General features: G+C 43.8%; 2 protein-coding genes across 7 annotated transcripts in view; both read left to right on the top strand.

Annotated features, from left to right (window-relative positions):
* Positions 1-417: 417 nt before the first annotated feature.
* Positions 418-7,850, top strand: LOC108435208 (protein LKAAEAR1). Of its 4 annotated transcripts, none has more exons than XM_017710877.2 (4): positions 418-538; positions 1,549-1,900; positions 2,105-2,227; positions 7,670-7,850. In XM_017710877.2, the coding sequence occupies exons 2-4, from the start codon at positions 1,604-1,606 to the stop codon at positions 7,727-7,729; spliced, it is 480 nt and encodes a 159-aa protein (XP_017566366.1). In that variant the 5' UTR covers positions 418-538; positions 1,549-1,603; the 3' UTR covers positions 7,730-7,850. The 4 variants fall into 4 exon arrangements, with proteins under 4 accessions (XP_017566366.1, XP_037397576.1, XP_037397575.1 ...); XM_037541679.1 differs by having other exon boundaries at positions 431-612; positions 2,143-2,227; XM_037541678.1 differs by having other exon boundaries at positions 431-612; positions 2,138-2,227.
* A 5,799-nt stretch (positions 7,851-13,649) lies between these two features.
* rgs19 (regulator of G protein signaling 19) overlaps positions 13,650-24,298 on the top strand; it is an 85,032-nt gene continuing 74,383 nt past the window's right edge. For all 3 annotated transcript variants that reach the window (XM_017710878.2, XM_017710880.2, XM_017710879.2), the window contains exon 1: positions 13,650-14,067. In XM_017710878.2, the coding sequence (XP_017566367.1) occupies positions 14,011-14,067 (57 nt within the window). In that variant the 5' untranslated portion in view covers positions 13,650-14,010. The remainder of the gene's footprint in view (positions 14,068-24,298) is intronic.

The following is a 24,298-nucleotide window of genomic DNA, read 5'->3' as shown; positions in this document are numbered from 1 at the left end:
AAGATGCCTGACGTCCCGCCCCCAGGCCAGGCTCCTCATAACCCGGCTCTGGCTAGACCTTCTGAAACCCCTCGCCGCCTGACTCAGTGCCTCAGTCCAGCCCTTGTAAGACACTAACTCTTCTCATTGTGCTGTTGCGCCATTTGAAAAGTAAAGCTGCCCTCTTTAAACCGCCTCACTTGGGCGAGCCAGGAGAACATTTAAAAGGCAGGAGTTACTGTTTTTGTGCGTTAACACGTTCCAGACTTCCCGTGTTCCGGACACAGGAGGTTTCCTTACAGCAGAGGCAGGTGTGAGATAGATAAGTCGAGGTTTTCTGGAGCAGAAACACTGAAAGTTACAGACCGTCAGAAAAGCCGAGCAGTCCACCGTGAACGCGCAGCGCGGCTCGGCGCGTCACCCTCGTCACCATGGCAACGCTAGTAAACAGTCCAGCCGTGGAGAAGAGCCGCGCCAGACTCCCTTCCACTTTGAGCTCTTTCAGGTGCTGGAGAGAGAGAGCTTCACAACAAAACCCGGTCCAGTGAAAACCTGAAAGGTGACCGTTTTTAGCCGAGGTAGCTGTTCAGTCAGTTAGTTAGCCTCGATGTCTTTTCCGCTCGTTAACGACAGGTAAGATACACTGACCAGTCACAACTTCTGACCACCTCCTTGTTTCTACGCTCACTGTCCACTTTATCAGCTCCACTTACTGTATAGCTGGACTCTGTAGTTCTACAGTTACAGACTGTAGTCCATCTGTTTCTCTGATACTCTGTTACCCTGTTCTTCAGTGGTCAGGACCCCCACGGACCCTCACAGAGCAGGTACCATTTGGGTGGTGGACGATTCTCAGCACTGCAGTAGCACTGATGTCATTGTGGTGGTGTGTTAGTGTGTGTTGCGCTGGTCCGAGTGAATCAGGCACAGCAGGGCTGTTGGAGTACTGACCCACGAGTGTCCTCTCACTGTCCACTCTATTAGACACTCCTACCTCGTCAGTCCACCTTGTAGACGTAAAGTCAGAGACGACAGCTCATCTGCTGCTGTGCAGTTTGTGTTGGTCATCCTCTTCATCAGTGGTCACAGGACGCTGTTGGCTGGATGTTTTTGGTTCTCAGTCCAGCAGCGACACTGAGGTGTTTAAAAACTCCAGCAGCGCTGCTGTGTCTGATCCACTCAGACCAGCGCAACACACACTAACACACCACCACCACGTCAGTGTCACTGCAGTGCTGAGAATGATCACCACCCAAATACTACCTGCTCTGTGAGGGTCCATGGGGGTCCTGACCACTGAAGAACAGGGTAACAGAGTATCAGAGAAACAGATGGACTACAGTCTGTAACTGTAGAACTACAGAGTGAAACTATACAGTAAGAGGAGCTGATAAAGTGGACAATGAATGCAGAAACAAGGAGGTGGTCATAATGTTACGCCTGACCGGTGTATTTTTCTACATTTAGCACTTTAGTGCTAAGATGTCACACACATTGACATATTGCACATCTGTTTTGGCTTTCAGTGTGTATCAGTGTGTAAGTGTGTATCACACTCACTTGTTCTAGGACCTGTAAAGAGCAGAAGCACAGGATCCCCAGCTGAATGACTTGGCAATGAAAGATGACGGGGCAAACTGACCGGAAGTGGAGGACTGCCACAGGCGCAGACTTAAAAAGGATGTGCCCTCAGCAGAGAGCTCGACACCTGGCCTACGCCGAGCCCTCCAAGGAGGCGAAAGGGTGGATGGCTGCTTCGAAGCAGCGGGTTCGTGCCCGACTGGCTCAAGAGAGGACGGCAAGCGAGAAAAATCCTCAGCACGGCTTGGATTCAAAATTGCATCAGGACGTGCTCGTTGGGCAGTTAAAAGCCGATGAGGCGAGGAATAGGATTCGACGTATGAGGCTGCAGTACCAGAACGTGAGGGCAGAGTATTTTATACCTAAATATGCTGTTCAAATATAGCTTTTTAGATCACATAGCTTTTGTGGGCTGTAAAATGTGTTGAAAAGATGTTATCCCTTCTTTAGGACTTCTTCTGTGTCAGGAGAGATACCACAGCGAGTAATTACCACTTGCCTTAAAACCCCAGCTCGGTTTTTTTTTTTTTCTGTGTCTCTCCAGGCACAGGAAATTAACTTAATGATTTCATGTCAGCCCAGTGCACAGAGCGCTGTGCGCCTAGAACTGCTACTGTCGGCACAGGAGAGGAAGATGAACAGTACAGACAGCCTGGACCAGCTACAGGTAGACTCTATTCATTCTAGTGCTCTTTACAGGTTGAGATGTTTAAAACGATGCTGCACTATGTAAGTTTTTTTTTTTTGTTAAAAGAGAAAGAAGCAGAACTAAACGCTAGATTATGGTGTGTGGAGTCTCTCCGTAAAGCCTGATAATAATAAGAGGCGTTAATTTGGGTTTTGTGTAAGTTTTTCAGACCATTTCATACGTCTTTATGTATTAACAACACGTGCACCGACGTGTTTAGGTCTTAATGCAAAATCAACGTTATACTAATACCGCGACAATAGTAGGAAAATTCACTTATGTCCTCAGAAGACACGTCCTTCGCCAAGTTTTGACTGAGTTCTGAATACCCTTTCAACGTGTTGGCAAACGTTAGATTCATCTGCTGGGGAAGGGCTATGAAGTACAACAGATGTTACAGGTGTTCTTCCGTACATTACATGCAATTACACATTTTCACCAGAGAGGTCTCCAAATCCCCGAATCTTACATAATGCAGCTTTTTGCAGACTTCTACAGAATTACAGACATTGCAGACTATTGCATGAGCCTGTCCCCCGGGCCCGATGATGGCCACAAGAGCTGGCAGGGAGTCAGGGCCTAAACTCTGAGCGAGGACGAAGCCCGGTGAGAGAGGTGGGGAGAGAACCACGGATGAGTGGGGGATGGAGCGCAAAGCGCTGCCTCCGGTCCCTCAGTGAGGCTACTTTAATTGGCCTCACATTTGATCCGGGCGGACAAGCGGCAGAGCGGTGGTGTTGATGAGGAGGCGGGGCAACGAGCTCTCGTTCCTTCTCCCCAATGTCCTCGGCGGGGTTTTAACTTAAAAACTTAGTGTTCAGGTTACCTTAAGGTTTTGAGTCAGAACTGATTTCTATTGAATTCCGCTGTAAAAGTCGCTGCACATCTTAATGAAAGAAATAAGTTAACACCACTTAAATACTAAAGAAATTTGAAATGCCTTAATCTGAAAAAATCAGATTCACTCAAAAATGTATTGTTGAGATAGGATTTTTTTTCCAGCATATTTTGAGTTGAGGTAAGTTTATTTAAATGTAATATATTCAGTATTTTTGTTTAAATTGACTTTACATGCAACTACAAACAGGCCAATAATGGGTTGTTTTTAAAGACTTGAAAATTTAGTGTGGCTAAAAGTGATAAACAGCATAAATCAAATGAATAAACTTATTGCAATTTAGTTTAGACTTTCAGCATCACTTGATTAATGTTTGGTCAGTGCAGCTTTCTTAATTAAAACTCACATCATTGCTCTTGGTTCTTAGTCCCATATATTTACTTATTGGTCATGCCTCCTCACCGCCTGTGTGTTGCCGTTCTCCCCAGCCTATCTTCCCTTGCGTCAACTTAATTTATAAACTTGTGATTCATGATAATCAGTATTGATCAAAAATCAGTGTTGGGAGAGCTGAGTTACTGAGTTCCTCTCTGCTGAGTGCGGTTCTGCTGTGGCTAAATACCACAGCGCGCTGGACTGTACTGCCAGCGTTTGGAGAGGTCACTGTAGTGACATTGAGGTGGACAAGCCATTGTTGCAAATGTCTATTCTGCCTACAGCAGTTTAGCCCTGCCAGTTCACAATGAAATGGAAAAATAAATATGAGTATTTTACTAGCTTCCGCCCAAAGACTGCTAGGATAGGCTCCAGCACCCCCCCGCGACCCTGACGGAGAAGCGGCTTAGAAAATGGATGGATGGATGGATTTTACTAGCTAAAACCATAACGGAACTTTATGGAAAGAAGAAAGTGCGTGTAAAATGTAGGATATTCAGTCACTTTCATTTATATATTGCTATGAAAGTAATTTGTAAGTGAGAGTAAGAAGTGAAAGTGACCTTTAAGGTTTAAGGGGTTAAAAAGCCAAATGAGTTTCACGCCAAATTTCTGCTTCGTCAGCTGTCGTTTGCCGTGCAGTGTGAGAGGGGAAACGATGCCCAAACGAGCTCGGATTGAGCCGCCGGACGATTGGATGGATTCCTGACGTGTCTGAAGATTTCGGTCTGAACCGATTTTCTCAAAATCACACCCAAAACCACACACAGTCGCAGCCACCGCTCCTACGCGTCCACGTTTGCGGCACCAGCGTCCGGGTATGCCGACTTGCTGCATCTGGCCATGTTTTTTGTCTTCATAAAGCTGTTGTGTACACCGCCTGCTCTTCAGCTTCAGTGCACAGCATGGCACAAGTAAGCAAAGCTGGTGAAGCAGTTTGTCAATGACTGAGTCTGGCCTTTACACCATAATAGTGCACTGTTTGTCCAGTATGGGTCTGGGCGCAGAACCTATTTGTTTGACATGTGATGCACTTTTTTAATGTGGTGCACTATGTAGGGAGCAGGGAGCCATTTGAGAGACAGGCCGTGTTTCCATCAGGACGTACGAGGTGTTGTTTTTTGAATAAAACACCTTTATCGTAGACAGAGCTGACTGCAGTGGCGCGTTTCACACACAGTTGGAGCACCCATGTCGCGTCACGTCAGTCAGACATGTTTTCATACAGTGTAAGTCCCTAAATTGCAGACATTGGCCGAAAAGGAAGGGCGATTAAAATGTACAGTGTGAGTCACCAAAGAACAAGTTTTCTAAAATCTCCTTTTCCAGCGGCATCACTCACACGGCACACCTCTACTAGCTGTCGGGTGACTGTGATACAATGGACCATTACTGCTTTTACATGTGGGTTCATATATCATGTAATAAGTTGTGTGAATGAGTTTGCATCAACCGGGCCTCACAGACTGTGGGAACTGAGCGGTGATTGTGTTATTCTCCCAGCCGGGATCTTGTTAGATCCATTTTAAAGCCTTTACAGCCACATTAAACTCAACTAAGGCTGAAGTATATCTTGAGTTAAGAGGTAAAGCTGCCAAAGGATGATCCCAGAATATTAAAAAAACATTTCAGTAGATCATAGACTGTTTATTATCCGCAAACGGAAATTTATTTTGTTCCATTTGGCAAAGGGACTCTATCGTGGGCCTGGAGGGAAGGATCTGAAGGCGAGCAAGGCCCTGAATAATCTTGGCTGCTTTCCTTTCTTCTCAGTCTGCGAGAGACCTTGGGCCACAGTAATGATGAGGATATCGTCAGAGTGACACGTCCGCGGGGAATATCATTATGACCTACTCGCTAGATGTGTTGCTGGTACTTTGTGTAAATGTTCCTTTCATGTTGCTGGAAGAGGAGATCAGTCACACGAACTGGAGCAATCTAGAGGACCATCGAGGACCATAGATTTAGCCCTGTGTGTCTTCAGCGTTATATCAAATATCCTTGTACCTTAATGATGTATTTGAAAACGGCAGCTGCCCTTTACATGGTGTGAACATGTCATGTGGAACAGACCAATGGAAATGAATAGTTCCACACTTTTATGAACTAATCTCACAAAGTTACCATGTCTGAGCTGTAATGTAAAGATATGACAAAAGAGTCTTTGTTAAATTGTGTGAAGACTCTTTCCTCACATCACCAGCAATACTTTCAGAGATGTAATCCTTTAACTCATTTGAATCTGCCTGCAGAGTAGTCGGGACACAAACGTATCGCTGCTGTTGGAACAAAACCTTGTATCTCCATTTTTGTCGTTTTTCAGTTTTTGACATAATTTGGAAGTGCCTGTCGCCTTTTACATTGTCTGTAAATTTCATGATGAACGGACCAAAAGAAACAGCCCAAATGACTTGGGGAAAACGTCTGGTTCCATTGACTTACATTAAGAGTAAGGTGTGTTTTTTCCTTCTCCTGTAAAGTTACCGTTTTTACATTTGGCTGACGCTCTTATCCAGAGCAACTTACAATTTGATCATTTTTACACAGGTAGGCCAAGGCAGTGTTAGGAGTCTTGCCCAAGGACCCTTATTGGCATAGTATAGGGTGCTTGCCCTGGTGGTGGATTGAACCCCAGTCTACAGTGTAGAAGGCAGAGGTGTTAACCACTACACTAATCAACCACTGGTTGGACATACAATGTTTTGTTCTGACAACAGCCATGCCCACTTTGGTCATAGTAAAATGTCAGCTTTTGGTGTGCTAATGTATATAAAGCTATTACATAATAGTAATACAATGGTGTTACTATTATTATAATAATAGTTTTATATACATGATATAAACCAATCAGGCATAATATTATGAGCACCTCCTTGTTTTTACACCCATTGTCCATTTTCTCAGCTCCACTTACTGTATAGCTGCACTTTGTAGTAATTTTGTGATTTTAGGCTATTCTCATATTTAATTTGCCCTCAAAACTATCATTGTAAGAAAGAACGTCACACAAACTTTACTGGCTGTGGCCGTGGTGTCTGCAGCCGCTTAGCTTAGCCAGTTACTATTACTACTACTATTGCCATTGGCACAAGACCCTTGGAAAACTCATCCAGATGAGTTGTGGGCCAGTTTTTTCTGTAATGTTATCAGTATTGTGGAAAACATTAGAGGCTGCATTGGAAGGTCTAGAGATCCTCTCACAAAACAGGGAGATTTCTCGAAGGGGCTGCAAGTGGCTTGCAAAGCACACATTACCACATCCTTGACAGAAGTGCATCAAGCAAAAAGGCCTGTTAGCGTGGAGAGGCCACGAGAAGTAAACACTTCAGGCACTGAACGGTGACCGGTTGCTCGATCCGCCGATCAATAGGCATCTAGATTTTGTTCCAGAGCCCCTTCTACACTGAGTTTAGCACGATGCTGGAGAGAACAGTCGAAGAGTCGGCACAAGACAGATGTTGACTGAATCATGGCTTTGTTTTGAAGATTATAAAGATTATAGAGATTGATTGGAACCCTCACTGGCTCATCCATGGCATCGCACCAAAGAACTCCTTTTGCCACCTTTATTAAAAGTATGTTACATTATTTGGGAGATACACCGATCAGGCATAAACTAATGACCACCTCCTTGTCCATTTGATCAGCTCCACTTACTGTATAGGTGGACTTTGTAGTTCTACAGTTACAGACTGTAGTCCATCTGTTTCTCTGATACTTTGTTACCCCCTTTTACCATGTTCTTCAGATCCACTCAGACCAGCGCAACACACACTAACACACCACCACCACGTCAGTGTTACCGCAGTGCTGAGAATGATCCACCACCCAAATGGTACCTGCTCTGTGAGGGTCCCTGGGGGTCCTGACCACTGAAGAACAGGGTAACAGAGTATCAGAGAAACAGATGGACTACAGTCTGTAACTGTAGAACTACAGAGTGCAGCTATGCAGTAAGTGGAGCTGATAAAATGGACAATGAGTGTAGAAACAAGGAGGTGGTCATGATGTTATGCCTGATTGCTATATAAGAAATCAGTAGGAGTCACATGCCACAGGCATTTATCTCTCCACTGTTTTGCTTTTCTTTTTTTTTTCATTTGCAGTGCTTTTCTCATCCTCATCTTCTTCTGTCTGTTGCTGTACAGAGGCGGAGGGTGGAGGAGATTCTGGAGGATGAAAGGGGCCTTACCATAATCAGAGGATAAATGGAGGCAGAGCAGCACTCTAAAAATGTTCCTCAAGCTCCTTTGTGTGTCCACCCCCAAAGGTTATTACATGGAAAACCTTCATTACTTACACGTGATCGAATAAAAATCATTAACCTGTCATTGAAATGGCTTGAATCAAATGTAAATCGGTTCCACACAAAAACCCAATTTCAGAAAGGTTAGGACAGAATGTGAAGTGCCAGTAAACACAGAAAACACCTGTATTCAGTTCAAAGCGGTACAAAAACAAGATGTTTTAACCTGTTTTAAGTACATATTTACTCTTGCCACACACACACACACACACACACACACACACTCACTCCACACACCCCCCCCCCCCCCCCCCCCCCCTTCGGTTCACATGTGTAATATATGTGTAATATAAATGAGTGAAAATGGTTCATTCTATATATTCTTCACAGAAAATGAGCAAAGGCCAAGAATCCGAGGTGGAAAAAAACAATAATTCTCATCATTTTTTCTTTTGGTAAACATTGAAAATGGGTCCCACAGACCCCGACACCACACAAGGGTTAAGAATTGCTTGGGGACTGAGGACACCGAATGATCCAGTTGTGGAAAGAGAATGTTTGCCGGTCTTTTTAAAGTCTTCACCTGTGCGACTGGGGGCTGATGGAATATTTTGCACTGCATAATGTGCCACGTTTCTAACAGAAGACAAGCAGACCAGTCTAACACCCGCATTCTCTGATTGCGCAACCATGCTGTTGCAACACATGCAGAACGTTTCTTGGTATTGTCATGCTGAAATAAGCATGGTCCTCACTGAAATGACGGCTTTTAAAAGACATCGCTGTTGTCGGAGCAAAACCGCGTACCTCCAAAATGGTCGTTTTAAAGGAGAAGGAAAAAAAAACCACACTTTACTTTGAATGTAACTGGACGTTTTTCCAAGTAATTTTAGGCATTTTCAAATTGTGTCAGAAACTGAAAATGACAAAAATGAAGATGTGACTGTATCTCTATAGACTCTACATTGTTGATCATTCTGTTGCATAAAAATCAGAATATTTAAATAAGCCAGTCTCTGCTTCCTCATAACTGACTGTAATTGAATTATGCACTGATATGAATTCAATAAAGGCATAGACTGGCCTTCATGGTTTAGTTATGTACCTTAAATTTTAAGTTTTAAAGGTACACTACCTTCATTTTCCCAAGGGAAAGCTGTACATTCCTACCTTTTTAAATCCCTTACCTCGCTGCACTTTTTAATAGTAGAAAATAAAATAGAGTTTAAGATTAAATGACCCTTATTAGTCCCACAACAGGGAAATTTCACCTCCGCATTTAACCCATCCGTGAAGTGAAAGACCACATACACACTAGGGGGCAGTGAGCACACTTGCCCGGGGCAGTGGGCAGCCCAATCCACAGCGCCCGGGGAGCAGTTGGGGGTTAGGTGTCTTGCTCAAGGACAGCTCAGTCACGTGCTGTCAGCTCTGGGGATCTAACCTCCAGCCCACGTTTGGTGTCAAGATGGGATATATGGAGTTAATGCATCTTAAAAAATATAACTGCAGCTGATCATAGTACAGTACAACAAACAAGCGGAAAAACATAGATGCCTTTTCAAAGTTCCTTGGAGAGCAAAGAAAACAAATGGATCCTCGGACAAATCACGCCTCACTTATCACTCAAAGTCAGATAACCAAACTGAATCTATCCTATTTTGGATCAGATTCTGAGAAGAACCATTTTGTTGGGGAAAAAAAAAACTTGTTTAAAAGATGTGAAGGTAGAAGAAGAAAAGATCGACCAGACATGGACAGATACAGTCAGAAGAATCATAAACCAGCCATTCAGAGGCCTAAAGACCCAAACAGATGGCAGGATATCCTGGAGAAACACTATCCATATGGTCACCAGAGTCAGAAACGACTTCCCGGCCTTTAAAAATAAGTTTACTTAATTTTTAAAGTTGAAGCAGTAGCAGTAAATGTTTTTACAGTGAAAATGACTGAACAATCACTCAGTAATACAAAACCACTGCATAGAGTCCTAACTGTCTAGCAGCCTAAAATGGTACATACAACCCTTTTTTTCTCCAAAAAAGTTGGGAGGCTAAAAACAGGATGCAATGATATGCAAATCATGTAAGACAACATATCAAATGTTTAAACAGAAATTTTGTTACTTTGAAAAATATATGCCCATTCTGAATTTGATGCCAACAACATGTTCCAAAAAAGTTGGGACGGGTGCTTGTTTACCTCTGCTTTTCATCACCTGTTCTATTAACAACACCCTGTAAGCGTTTGGGAACTGAGGAGCACTTAACATAGGATTTCAGCTGCTCAGCAGTTCAGAGTCTACTTTGTTGTATTTTTCATTTCATAACATGCCAAATGTTATCAATGGTGACAGGTCTGGACTGTAGGCAGGTCAGTTTAGCCCCTGGACTCTTTTAATACAGAGCCATGCTGTGGTAATACATGCAGAATGTGGTTTGACACTTTCTTGCTGAAATAATCAAGGCCTTCCCTGAAAAAGACGTCATCTGGATGGCAGCACATGTTGCCAAAACATGTATATATCATTTCAGCATTAATGGTGCTTTCACAGACATGCATGTCACTCATACTATGTGCACTAATGCCCCCCTATAAACCATCATGAATACTGGCTTTTGAGCTGTGCACTGATAACAAGCTGAGTGGTGCCCGGAGGACACAGTGTCTATAATTTCCACAAAAAATTTCAGATGTTGATTTGGACCACAGGACAGTTTTCCACTTCCCCATTTTAAATGAGCTCCAGCCCAGAGAAGGTGGCAGCATTCCTGGATCCTGTTTATGTAGCTTCTTCTTTGCGGTTGGTGTAGTGTAGTGGGTAAAACCTCTGCCTTCTATGCTGTAGATTGGGGTTCAATCCCCACCTGGGTAAGCACCCTACACTACACCAATAAGAGTCCTTGGGCAAGACTCCTAACACCACCTTCGCCTACTTGTGTAAAATGATCAAACTCTAAGTCGCTCTGGATAAGAGCGTCAGCCAAATGCCGTAAATGTTTGCGCTTTGGAGTTTTACCTTGCATTTATGGATGCAGTGAAGACACAGACAGTGCATTTCAGAAGTGTTTCTGAGCCCAAGCAGTGGTTTCCACTACAGAATCATGTCTGTTTTTAATGCCGTGCCATCTGAGGGCCCAAAGATTATGGCCAGCAAATACTGTTTTTTGGTCTTGACCCTCACAGACAGAGAGTTCTCCAGATAGATTCTTTGCTGTTTTACATTGAGAAATGTTATTCTCGAATTATTGCACTATTCAATCGTGCAGTCTGTCACAGAATGGTGAACCCCTCCTCGTCTCTACTTCTGAAAGACTCAGCTTCTCTGAGATGCTCTTTTTGTACCCAGTTATGTTACTGACCTGTTGTCAATCAACCACCAGGTGTTTTTTTTTTTTTTTGCATTATTCAACTTTACTAGCCCTTTTTTGCCACCCCAACCCTGTCCCATCTTTTTGGGAACATGTTGTTGGCATCAAATTCAAATATTTTTCAAAAAAACTATAAAATTTCTCAGTTTCAACATTTGAAATGTTGCCTTTGTACTAATATCAAGGAAATATAGGCCTTAAATTATTTGCACATCATTGCATTTTGTTTTTATTTACATTTTGCACAGCATCCCAACGTTTTTGGAAATGGGTTTGTACCAATCATTAAGATGCTATCCAATTGTATTTTATTATTTTTTTCCATATGCAGTGAGTTGCTAATAGGTCCACTTCCCTTGTGTTTACCCCCTTTTTGTCTGTTTTATCAGATATACCTACCATATAGGTGCACTGTGGGTTACAATTACCGACTGCAGGCCTTTGTTTGCTACACAATTTGCTAGTTGCCCTCTATCCCCTCTGCCAATAGAATGGGACCCCCACTGACCAGTTATTTCATTATTTGAGTGGTGGAACATTCTCAGCATCAGCATGTTAGTGTTTTGTTTTTAACTGGTATGATTGTATCAGGCACATCTTTATTGGAAACACCTTGTAGGTAAACAGTGGGAGGCTACAGCTCATCTTTTTCCATGCACAGTTTGTGTTATTAGTCTTCTAGCTTAGCCCAGTCTCTGGGTTCTAAATAAAACCTGCTCAGTGGTGGTCCAGTGGTGGTCCCTTTTCTTGGATGGATGGTAGAGGGTAGCTAACACATTGTACATAGCACAAACAGGCATTCGGGTACATTAGTTTCATCTTAACCACTGCACGGCTTCTCATGCAAAAGGCAATGATGCGCATATCTCTGCTGTGGGATCAAAACCTCGTATCTCCAAAATAGTAACTTTACAGGAGAAGGAAAAAACATACTGTACTTTTAATGTAAGTCAATGGAACCAGACGTTTTCCCAAGTCGTTTTGGGCCGTTTCTTTTGGTCTACTCATCATGAAATTAGCACACAATGTAAAGAACAACAGGCTTTTTCAAATTATATCAAAAACTGGAAAAAAAAAATTTCATGATACATAATAAAGATTTAATATAAACACATCAGGAGTCATTCGAAATGATGGGTTACAATACAGGTTTTCAAAACCAAGTGTTTTTTTGAAGAAATGCATGTCCTTCAGTGATAAAACGCAGAGAGGCTTATATATACACAGGAATTGATTTCTCCGGTCTGCATTTAAAGACTGAATACTGATGGTGAAACTGCTCTGTGCAGCAAACTTCACCTCCTTTACATGTTCGCCCACATTAGCAAGCAAAATTGCAAACTTTCAGCCAAATCGTGTATTGCCTTTTAACTACAAATCTAACCGAAAGTGATGATACCTTCAAACATCAGCTCCTCATCTGATGCATCTTCCATAAATCAGGCCGTAATTGACTGTGTTGCACTGCCAGGGTTTTTTTTTTGCCCACCCCAAACACTGAAGCAGAGAGCTTTACTGACACCAAGTGGCAGTTTCACCAGTCTCTCAGTTCTGTGCGCGCTATAGGGGTGAATAATTATCTCCCGCTGGCTTTCAGATCATAAACCGAATCCTGGTCGATTTGCACAGCATCTAAGCCACCTGAGCAAACTGGAGAAGGAATTAGGCCTTTAGGAAACCAGGCAGAGGAAGGCGACGGCTTAGTCTGATGTTGGGTGTTTTTGTTTATTTATTTATGTATTTATGTATGTATTTATTTATTGGTTTGTCAAGGCATATGGAGAGAGGCTGTTTCACATCGACTAATCTTTTTACCTTTAAATGCATTTCACAGAGCGCTGTCGCCTCACAGCGAGGAGGGCCTGGGTTCGATTCCCCGGCCGGGTGACTGGGGTCCTCTCTGCGTGGAGTTTGCATGTTCTCCCCGTGTCTGTGTGGGTTTCCTCCGGGTTCTCCGGTGTCCTCCCACAGTCCAAAGACATGCAGTCAGGCCGATTGGACATGCTAAATTGCCCCTGTGTGTGAGTGACTGTCTGTGTCTGTCTGTCTGCCCTGCGATGGACTGGCGACCTGTCCAGGGTGTATCCTGCCTTCCGCCCGATGACTGCTGGGATAGGCTCCAGCACCCCCCAGTGACCCTGAGGGAGAAGAAATGGATGGATGGATGGATGGATGGATGCATTTCACAGCATCATTGTGCTCTTTTGTTATTCTTGGTGTTTGGCGCCTCTTGCTGGTGGAGGTGGGGATTTATGCCCAGACGTGAAACTCACCTCACTGAGTTTGTCAAACGCCCTGCAAAGCAAACGCCAGCACTACTGTTAAATGACCTTACACGGCATGAGAGACGGTGTCATCTCGCCTCGAACGAGCTGGGCTGGCGCGTGGAAGCGCTGGGCCCGCTGTGCTCATTTCATGAGGGACTCTGGGTGTTGTGGGGCTTCTAGGTCTGCTTGTGGCGACAGAGCTGGGCTGGTACAGTACCAGCCGGTTTAACAGCCCCTCAGCTCATCCGCGGCTGACATGCTTGGGCGTATCGCTTCAGAGAAGAACCGCCAAGTGGTTCCTTCGGGACTCAGTGCTAAGAAAGATTCGCCTAAGTGAAGGTGGGCTGGGTGAGCCCCTCTCTGCGGAGAGGCGCTCCGCTGGAAATGACAATTACCGAGGAAGTACTTCGTCAATCGCCCGAGTAGAAGTGTCTAAGTTGGCGCATGCGCAGTCCGTCCTCAGCCTGCCTCCGTAAGGGTGTCGATTCTGAAGCTGGGAACATTGGAAGGGAAAAAAAGCGAGAGAGAGAGAGAGAGAGAGAGAGAGAGAGAGAGAGAGAGAGACCGTATTTATCTACGCAAAAAAACAGCAAACAAACAAACGGATGTGCTTCAGAAAACGGAACGGCTATCGGCCTCCGGACCATTTTCATGCCAAAATTGTAAGTATGGCCATCGGCAGCGGTTTGAGAAAGGAAAACAAGCAGAAACCTTTCGGTTCTGCCCGTGGCGGGTGGGTTTTCCCGTGTCGAGAAAAGGTTCGTGATGCCTCGAGAACGGCTCGTCCTCAGCGAGCCCCCCGCTCCGGACTCGAGAGCCGAGGCGCCGCGGGTTCGTCCGAAACCCAGCCGCTTCATTTGTGGAGGGAAGGCGAGCGAGGACGAGTAAACTAGTGGGCTTATTCCGCCAAACTGAGAGAGAGAGAGAGAGGGAGAGAGAGAGAGAGAGAGAGAGAGAGAGGGGTCTACTATCACTGAAACCCCCCCCCCCCCTCCTCGTGTGTGTGTTAGCGCTTATTTGGGGTTTCGCAGACCGGGATATGTGGCCCGGGAGAGGAACCGGGCTGCCGTGTTTTCTGAGCTCCTACAGGAAGAGCGCGGAAGGAGGAGCGCAGGCAGCCGGCGTGTCGCGGGTACAGCAGGGGGTCCGTCCAGGGCCAGCGTTTCAGATAGGAAAGAAAGAAAGACAGAAAGAAAGAAAGAGTGAGGCGAGTCTGCACACCAGCGAACGCGGTTTTCTCGATGTTGGGGTGGGTGTGTGTGTGTTTGGGGGAGGGGGGGTCGCTTGAAGTAGCGCGTGCTGTTTCGGATGCCGTGGTTGTCATTCAGACACATCCTGTTCAGCGAGGGGACTTGGGGGGTTTCGGTCCCCCCTCCCCTCCCGATTTCTCACGCTAATGTACAGATTAGACTGTTGTGGGGAGAGGGGGGGTGCGGGGGGGAGACGGGGGGCGGGGGTGTTCAAGTCAAACCTCTAGGAAGTGGCGGAAAAAAAAAACAGGTTTTATTTTTGTTTTTTTTCTCTCGTGACATTTTCTGTCAGTGTTATGAACGTCTGCGTTCCGTAATTCTGTCTCTCTCTCTTCCTCTCTCTCTCTCTCTCTCTCTCTCTCTCTCTCTCTCTCTCTCTCCCTCCGGCTCCGGTGTAGTAAAAGCGCGTTCGCGATGCACGCGCGAGACCTTTCGGGTGAATGAATCGTGCGCGCGCGTACTCGCCGAGTTTGGGGGGAGGAGGAGGAAGGGGGCGGGGCCAGGGAGAGTCGCGTGCTCCGAAGGCGTTCGCGCGTGGCAGCGCACAGGGCGCGCGCTTTCTTCCACGTTTAGGACATTTACAGAAATGTAATGATCTTCTGTCTTCCCTCCTTCCCTCCTTCCCTCCTTCCCTCCTTCCCTTCTTCCTTTCTTCCCTCCTGTGTGAACATGATCGGACTAGTGTGAGGAATCGCATGTGCACATCTTCCCATGTGGCTACTTAAGCTTATACTTGACTGACTGAAATGTAGGAATATTCAACAGTGACTGACTGAAATCTAGGAATATTCAACAGCGACTGAGTAAAATCTAGGAATATTCAACAGTGAATGACTGGAATCTAGGAATGTTCAACAGTGACTGACTGAAATCTAGGAATGTTCAACAGTGACTGACTGAAATCTAGGAATGTACAACAGTGAATGACTGAAATATAGGAATATTCAACAGTGACTGAGTAAAATCTAGGAATATTCAACAGTGACTGAGTAAAATCTAGGAATATTCAACAGTGACTGACTGAAATCTAGGAATAGTCAAAAGTGACTGACTGAAATCTAGGAATGTTCAACAGTGACTGACTGAAATATAGGAATGTTCAACAGTGACTGACTGAAATATAGGAATATTCAACAGTGACTGACTGAAATCTAGGAATATTCACTAGTGACTGACTGAAATCTTGGAATATTCAACAGTGACTGACTGAAATCTAGGAATATTCAACAGTGACTGACTGAAATATAGGAATAGTCTCCAGTGACTGACTGCCATGTAATGCAGACTGCCATGTAATTCAGTGTTGTTCAATAGCAACTGAGTGAAATATAGGAATATTGAACAGCAAGCTGGCTTGAAGTTTATGTCATGTTATATATCATGGTTAATATCTTTGCTGTCATAAGCCATTTAGATGTACTACTTTCTCATGTGGGATCAGTCTTTGGCACAGCAGGTCTTATATATAAGAGAAATTTACCTGGGTCATTCTACAGAAACCTCCACTTTCCTATCTATCCACGGTCACTGGTGTTACCGATCGTCATTGGCGTTACACGTAAGAAAGGGAACACCAGAGACATTTTAAATGAAAAATGCATTTTACAAACCGGCTACAGAGCATCAAATGTTATCAATCATTAAATATCCACTAAAATATGCAATTTAATCCATTTGTATTCTATTTTTTTTCACAATTACCTGAGAATAGAGTCGGTCACACCAGTGACGTCAGCTGAAAGGTTCACATGAAATCATGAGCTGAATGAGAAAATCTCTGATAACTGAAAGACACGGTGGACTCACCGTGCGCTTTTCTTCATAGATCCTCAGAAAACAGGTAAAAGGAACTCGAGTGACGTCATCAGCGTGACTTTTATTTCAAAATAAGATTTTGGTCTGCAGTAACGCCAGTGCCACGACTCCTGGGGACCACAACTTTCTTAATATATTTTATAAGATTTATTTGGCATTTGTTTTCTTTGTAGTGTAAATCATATATTTCATAGTCATGTAGAGATTATTTTAGTTAAAAGTGCAGAAAAAAAAACATTTTCTTCAAAACGCGGCCTCAGCCTTCACACACGACTGTGAGGACGAGCTCTTCCGGGGTGCTTGGAATTCAACATGATTGATTTGAAAACCAATATTGCTAAATTGATGGATCAAGGAGGTGTGATTGTTAAAATAACGTATTGTTTTATTTAAAAATCTAAATACCTTGTAACCCTAACATGTTTTTTTAAGTGTAATATATCTGTAAACGCAAACGGACACAAAAATGGACGTTTCTGTAAAAGGACCCACCTGCATTTTTAATGCTTTTGTCCTAAATGTGGCATCAGAAGTGCTTTGTATGTAGCAAAGATATGTGTCTTGCCCTTTCGGGTCCTGTTGACTTCTGTTGACGGTCTGTCCATGTAGTAGACCTTATTACAGCACTGTTTGACCCATGTCCCCAAGGTCTAGTGTTGCTGCTGTTTTCTCAAACTGAACCAAGGTGTTTCTAGCTTGTTGGCCTGCAGTGGTGCTCTGGTAAAGCTTTGATTCGCTGGTGATTTGAACGCTTATTTTCATACTTGTAGGAAGTGAGTCATTAAAGCGAAAGGGTGTAACAGTTTCCATAGAGTATCAAAAAGTTCAGATGAAAAGCTTTTAATTTTCAGTGCACCTAACCGCCTCTTTCAAGAGTCTCTTGTTTGCCGTCTTTTGTGGAAGCCACTGTTAATTATCAAAACTAGGCATCTGGGTGCATCTTATCAGTATTGTGGGGGCGGCTTATGCTGTGCACGCACATATGCACAGATGACTGTGCTATGTTTTTGGAAGTAGCTTGTAAATTCCAGGGGTTGTGCCTTTTGGTGTTACATAGTTATAGTTAGGGCTGGTGTAGCCAGTTTAGTAGTGAAAAAGTTCAGATTGAGTGTGGTCCATAATTAGAGCCTTGCAGCATCAGTACATCTATATGGCGTAAAATATCCCAGATTAAATTCATTCTTGAGCTCAGAATTGAAAATCCTATAGAAACTGAAAATAGATGTACTGGGAAGCAGTCAGAAGAGTAACCGAGTAAGAAAAAGTAAGTTTGATGAAGGCAGATGTTCAGTTTCAAATCAAATAAAAGTGATTTATGACAAATGTTTATCTGAGGACCAAGTGTTATATGCCTTCCTGAGCTTATCGTAGTGTAAATTCAGTTGAACAGTCTAAACGCAAGGGATGATGTGTAGTTGTCTGCAAAAGTTTGGGTGCCCCTGGTCAAATCACTGTTTCCCCTGCACTGTTAGAATTAAAGTGTTCTGTGCAGGTACGTTTTTCATTCATTAAGGGACACACAAAGTAAGGTACATACCTTAAATAGTTCGTATTTGTACCTTTTTCATAACCGAATGATTTAAAACAGAACAGTAGAATAAAAGGCTGGAGGCGAGGCAGGTGTGTGGAGTCAGTACAGCTTAGAAAACATCAATTCAGTGGATTGCATTTACATTTGCGGCATTTGGCTGACGCTCTTATCCAGAGCGACTTACAATTTGATCATTTTACACAGGGAGGCCAAGGCAGTGTTAGGAGTCTTGCCCAAGGACTCTTATTGGTATAGGGTAGGGTGTTTGCCCAGGTGGGGATTGAACCCCAGTCTACTGAACCCACAGTCTACTGTAGAAGGCAGAGGTGTTAACCACTACACTATCCAACCATCCATGGTTATGGTTCAGTTATGCTCCCTGAATAAGGACACTAAGATGGACCCATGAGGGGACCACACCAGTGACATAAGTGGTACTGCCCCAGTGACCGTTTCGTACCTTTAACCCTAGGAGTGTGCAGCAGTGGCAGGTCCAACCCTACATTATATATTTTATCTTCTAGAATTTGTGCACTAAAACTGGCAGAAAAAAGTTTGCTGTTTGTAGACTGTGTGTGTAGACTCACTTACACACCAAACAAAGCATGTAATCTGACCAGGGCTATTCAAACGTTTGGGTAACACTTTACTGTAGCGTACGGTTCATAAGGCTACACGACACCTACATAAGCTTGTCATGACAACTCATATAACCCTACATAAATGTTTATAAACACTCATTGACAGTGCTGTGATTTGCTATGAAGGTTATGTTTGCCAATTTTGATCAAAGTTAGCCAAAGTACTTTTCATGACAGTTGATGCCTATTGGAATAAGCATTAATGAACATTTATGTAGGTCTATGTGAGTTGTTATGACAAGCTTATGTGAGTGTCATGTAGCCTTACGAGCTGCGCCCTACAGTGAAGTGTTACCAACCTTTGCATAGGACTACACATGTACAAGAGCAGTCAGGTGAACTGTACAGTATCTGGAGCAGAACAGAAAGCGAGGCCAATTGTGCTCTCTGGGACTCCCGGCTACGGATGGTTGTAGCATCACCAGGGATCGAACTCGCGATCTCCTGATGATAGGGCCAACGCTTAGATGGTTGCGCCACTAGAGACACTGAGAGCCCTCTCTCCTCTGTTTTATGGATTACTCAACAGGAGTTCCAGAATGAACAAAACTGGAGAAAATAGAAAAGCAATGTGACCGGTCCCTGGAGCAGAGTGCCGAATAAATGATTCTTTTATTCAGGCCCTTCAGGGTTGAGCAGGGTTCACAAGGGGTTATTCTGTCTCTCAGTAGACTATCAGACCTGGGTCGAAATACACTATGTGTAGAGCTGCCGTGCCAAATTGTGATACCATTTACCTTTTTTTTTTAATATAAAGTATTTAATTGGGCAGTGTAGCCTCTTAAACTCCTTGGAACCACCGATGGTTCCAAAACACAGATATTCTTCATAACTTTTATATTTCATAAGCTACATTCAGAAGGTGGGCATCGTATGAGGCTGTAACTCTTCTTTCCAGTCAAACAGATGATGTCAGACGACGTCTCTTCAGTGATCTGCTCTGTAAACACTACTTTTATAAAATAAAACAAAGGGCGTCTGAGATTTTTGCTTTTCAGCAGGAAATTGTAAGCATGTAGCGATATATGTGATTATTAAGATTAAGAGATACTTTTATTTAATCCCACTTCCGCATTTAACCCATCTGTGAAGTGAAACATCACATACACACTAGTGAATACACACACTCTAGGGGGCAGTGAGCACACTTGCCCAGAGCGGTGGGCAGCCCTATCCATGGTGCCTGGGGAGCAATTGGGGGTTAGGTGTCTTGCTCAAGGACACCTCAGTCATGGACTGTCAGCACTGGGGAGTGAACTGGCAACCTTCTGGTCACAGGGCCAGTTCCCTAACCTCCAGGCCACGAAGTCCTGTTCATTTGAAGGGAGATTTACCAAATAAATAAATAAATAAATAAATAAATAAATAAATAAATAAATAAATAAATAAATAAATAAATAAATAAAAGGTACATTTATTTCATGCAGTTGCTGAATAATTAGCCTTACGATTTGGTCGTGTAAATTCAGATGGACAAACCAAAATATACCCTGGAGAATACGAGGTTAACCAAGGCAATAATTTGGCATACGACTAAATGTAGACATAAAAGCTTGATTTAAGAACTAAAATTACTGCAGACTTTTCAAGTTTTTGCTGAAGTTTTGTACCTCGTGAAGCAGAATAACGCTGCCATCATCGCCTTTCTGCGTGCAAGTAACACATGAGGCCTTTCTGAGAATTTCGTCTTTTTGCAGCATCTGGCTGTTGAATATATAATTTATGTAGTGTTGAGGTCGAAGCTCAAAATGCTGGGAGAGCACAAAATGTTGGACCTAGATTATGTTTATCAACCACCCATATGTTTTCTCAGTGCTCCAGTAGAGGCTCTTGTGTGGATATTTTGGCATCTAATTTGATTAAAAGAGGAAAGGATCCCCCTCCCCCCAAGGGCTCTTCACAAGATTTTGGGCTCTGTCTGTGGGAATTTGTGCCCATTCGGTCAAAGGCACAGTTGAGAGGTCAGGCACTGATGTTGGATGAGAAGGCCTGGCTTGCAGTCGACGTTCCAATTAATCCCAAAGGTGCTCAGTGGGGTTTAGGTCAGGGCTGTCCACACCAAACTTATCCAACCATATCTTTATGGAGCTCGCTTTGTGCACAGGGGCTCATTCATGCTAGAACAGGGAAGGTCCTTCACTAAACTGCTGCAGCAGACTTAGAAGTCTATAATTGTCTAAAACATCTTTGTATGCCGTAGCATTGAGCTGGGCAATATGGGCAAAACTGTTGTCACGATAAAAAGAAATCATCAGTTGATATCGATGCTGATGCTGCTTCCAGAGGCAGATTTGAACTCTGTAGTGAGTGATGCACTTTGTGAGTTTGCATGGTCTACTGCTTCGTGGCCAAGCTGTTAAAACTTCCATTTCACAATTATAACACTTACAGTTGATCAGGGTAAACCTAGCAGGGAAGAAATTTCGCAAACTGGCTTGCGGCAACAGTGTCATTCTATGACAATGTTTTAAGTCACAGCTCTTCAGTATGACCTATTCTACTGCCAGTGTTTGTCTATGGAGATTGCATGGCTATGTGCTTGATTTTACACACCTGTTAGCAATAATGTGTGTGGCTGAGACGCCTGAACTCAGTAACTGAGTGATGTAACAGTGTGTTGGTGGTTTTAACATGCTAGACCTCTGTGTGGTCTACCTTATCATGGCTGAGCAGTTGTTACTCTTGGATGCTTTCATTTTACAATAATAGCACTTACAGTTGTCTGGGGCAGATCTACCGGGGCAGACATTTCACCAAATTACTTGTGACAAAGTTGGCATCCTATGACAGATATGTTTACGAGCTCTTCAGTACAACCCATTCTACTGCCAGTGTTTGTCAGAAATTTCACCAAATGAGTGACAAAGTTGGCATGCTATGACAGATATGTTTATGAGCTCTTCAGTACAACCCATTCTACTGCCAGTGTTTGTCTATGGAGACTGCGTGGATATGTGTTTGAATTTACACACTTGTTAGCAATAATGAGTGTGGCTGAAACAACTCAGTAATTGAGTAATGTAACATAGGATAGGCCATTTTAACACGCTACATGCTTTAACACTTGGGAGCGATGCTCTGTGTGGTCTCCTAGATACTTCCATTTCTCAATAGTAGCGCTTACAGTTGTCTGGGGTAGATCTAGCCAGACAGAAATTTCACAAACTGACTTGTGACAAAAGTGGTATCCTATGCCAGGTGCCATGTACAACCCACTCTACTGCTAATGTTTCTCTATGGATATTGCACGGCTATCTGCTCAATTTTGTACACCTGTTCACAATGGATGTGACAAACGCTTGAACTCAGTAATTAGGAGGAGTGTCCTGATACTTTTGGCCCTATAGCGTATATATCTGCCAAACCTCAGATTTCGTTTCAGTTTCATTTGAGCTAAACCACCTACACTTGAATAGCTGTAACGGTTTTTATGTGAGTGGCATCCTTGGACTAGGATGGCCGAGTGGTTAAGGCATTGGACTTAAGATACGATGGGCCCATGAACCCCTGTCCTGGTATACCTTTTGGGGAGCAGTCGTGGACTGGAGGTTAGGGAGCCAGCCCTGTGACTCGATCCCCTGAGCTGACAGTATGTGATTGAAGTGCTGTTGAGCAAGGCACCCAACCCCCAGCTGCTCCCTGGGTGCTGTGGATAGGCCTGCCCACCACTCTTGGCAAGTGTGCTCACTAGTGTGTATGTGGTGTTTCACTGCACGGATGGGTCAAATGCAGAGGTGGAACTTCCCTGCTGTGGGACTAATAAGGGTCTCTTAATCTAAACCATAAGACAGGAGCACTTCTTTATAGCTGGCCAGCACTGAAAACAATAGATAATTGATTAGTCAAAATAGTGTTATTCAGATTAGCTAACTTCACTCTTTGTTTCTCACACTTGGCCACACATAGGGATTATGCCTTAGTCTTTTGGCAGAGGTAGGAAAATATCCCAGATGTGAACAACGTATCACAAAGAATTTGTCTTTGTTCCAGAACAAACTTTTCCCTACTTTGTTAGAACTCTGCTTGATTTGTTTTGGAGCTTCTGTACTATTTTATCTAGAGATAGTGCTCACATGCTTACACAGGTGCTTACATCTGCTGCTTTCATTGCCAGTATGGAACGTGAATCAGATGCACAGGTTTAATGATTAAATTGTTGCCCACTGGCCTCATGTCAGATCATGTGTCACTATAAATGGAGCCAAAAAAGCAGCTTCTCCATTGAAATCCATTCAGAGGTGGCACTCTTTATACTTTGTAGGTTCTTATTCCATAACTTCCATCAACTATGTACTGGGGCTCATGCAAACATGACAAAATGTTTAGTTTTTTTTTTTTGAGAAAAGTGCTGCTTCATTTATACACACACACATTTTCTAAGCTGCTTCTCCCTCAGGGTTGCAGGGGAGTGCTGGAGCCTATCCCAACTGTCATGGGACAGAAGGCAGGATACACCCTGGATAGGTCACCAGTCCATTGCAGGGCAGACAGACAGACACTCACACCTAGGGGCAATGTAGCATGTCCAATTGGCCTGACTGCATGTCTTTGGACTGTGGGCGGAAACCCACACAGACATGGAGAGAACATGCAAACTCCACACAGACAGGACCCCAGTCGGGGAATCGAACCCAGGCCCCCCTCGCTGTGAGGCAACAGTGCTACCCACCTACAGAGGAGGATATTAAATGTAGTCAGGTTATCATTATAATGTCAAAATCAGCTCATTGGTGTTCTCATCTCTTCTTGTTAGTGACAAGTTCTAGAGCCGAGACGTCAGTCTCTGTTATTTAGCTTCCTTTGATGTGAAGCAGCAACCTTTAAAATAAGTAGGTTCATCTATTGCTTCCACTTCCTCTGGACACTTTTCAGGAAGTTAATGGACACACAGTGCATTGCAACGAGCATTTGAATGTTCAAGAAGTAGCAAGGTGAAGTCAATGAAGTTGACAGTGCCACTTTAAGGATCTTGAGTCTAGTCAGGGTGTCTGTGGCATGTGTGCACTTTTGTGAATCAGATAAGAACCTCACTTTTGAAAAGCCACTTTTGCAACAGCTGAAGCGATGACAAACGTCAGTAACTGTCACACTATATGGCCAAATGTATGTGGACGCCCTAATTATTGGGTTCAGGTGTTTCAGCCACACTCATTATAGCTAACAAGTGTGTAAAATCAAGCACAAACAAACACTAGCAGTAGAATGTGTCAAACCGAAGAAGAGCTCAGTGACTTTAAACATGGTACTGTGCCACTTTTGCCGCAAGCCAGTTTGCGAAATTTTGTTTGCCCCGGTCAACTGTAAGTGCTATTATTGTGAAATGGAAATTTTACCAGTTCAGCCACAAAGTGGTAGACCACGCAAACTCACAAAGCAGGGTTGCCAACTGCTGAAGCATGCAGCGTGAAAATCGGCCTGTCCTCTTTTCCATCACTCAGTTCAAATCTGCCTCTGGAAGCAACATCAGCATAAGAACTCTGCGTCAGGACCTTCATGAAATGGGTTTCAATGGCCGAGCAGCTGCACACAAGACTAAAATCACATTGTGCAATGCCAAGTGTCGGCTGGAGTGATGTAGCGCCGCCACTGGACTCTGGAGCAGCGGAAACGTGATGAACGTCTCCGAAGTGATGAATCACACTTCACTATCTGGCCG

This window comes from Pygocentrus nattereri, chromosome 9, assembly GCF_015220715.1.
Source record: "Pygocentrus nattereri isolate fPygNat1 chromosome 9, fPygNat1.pri, whole genome shotgun sequence".
Lineage (NCBI taxonomy): Eukaryota > Metazoa > Chordata > Actinopteri > Characiformes > Serrasalmidae > Pygocentrus > Pygocentrus nattereri.
This window is presented reverse-complemented; position numbering and strand designations above follow the sequence as displayed.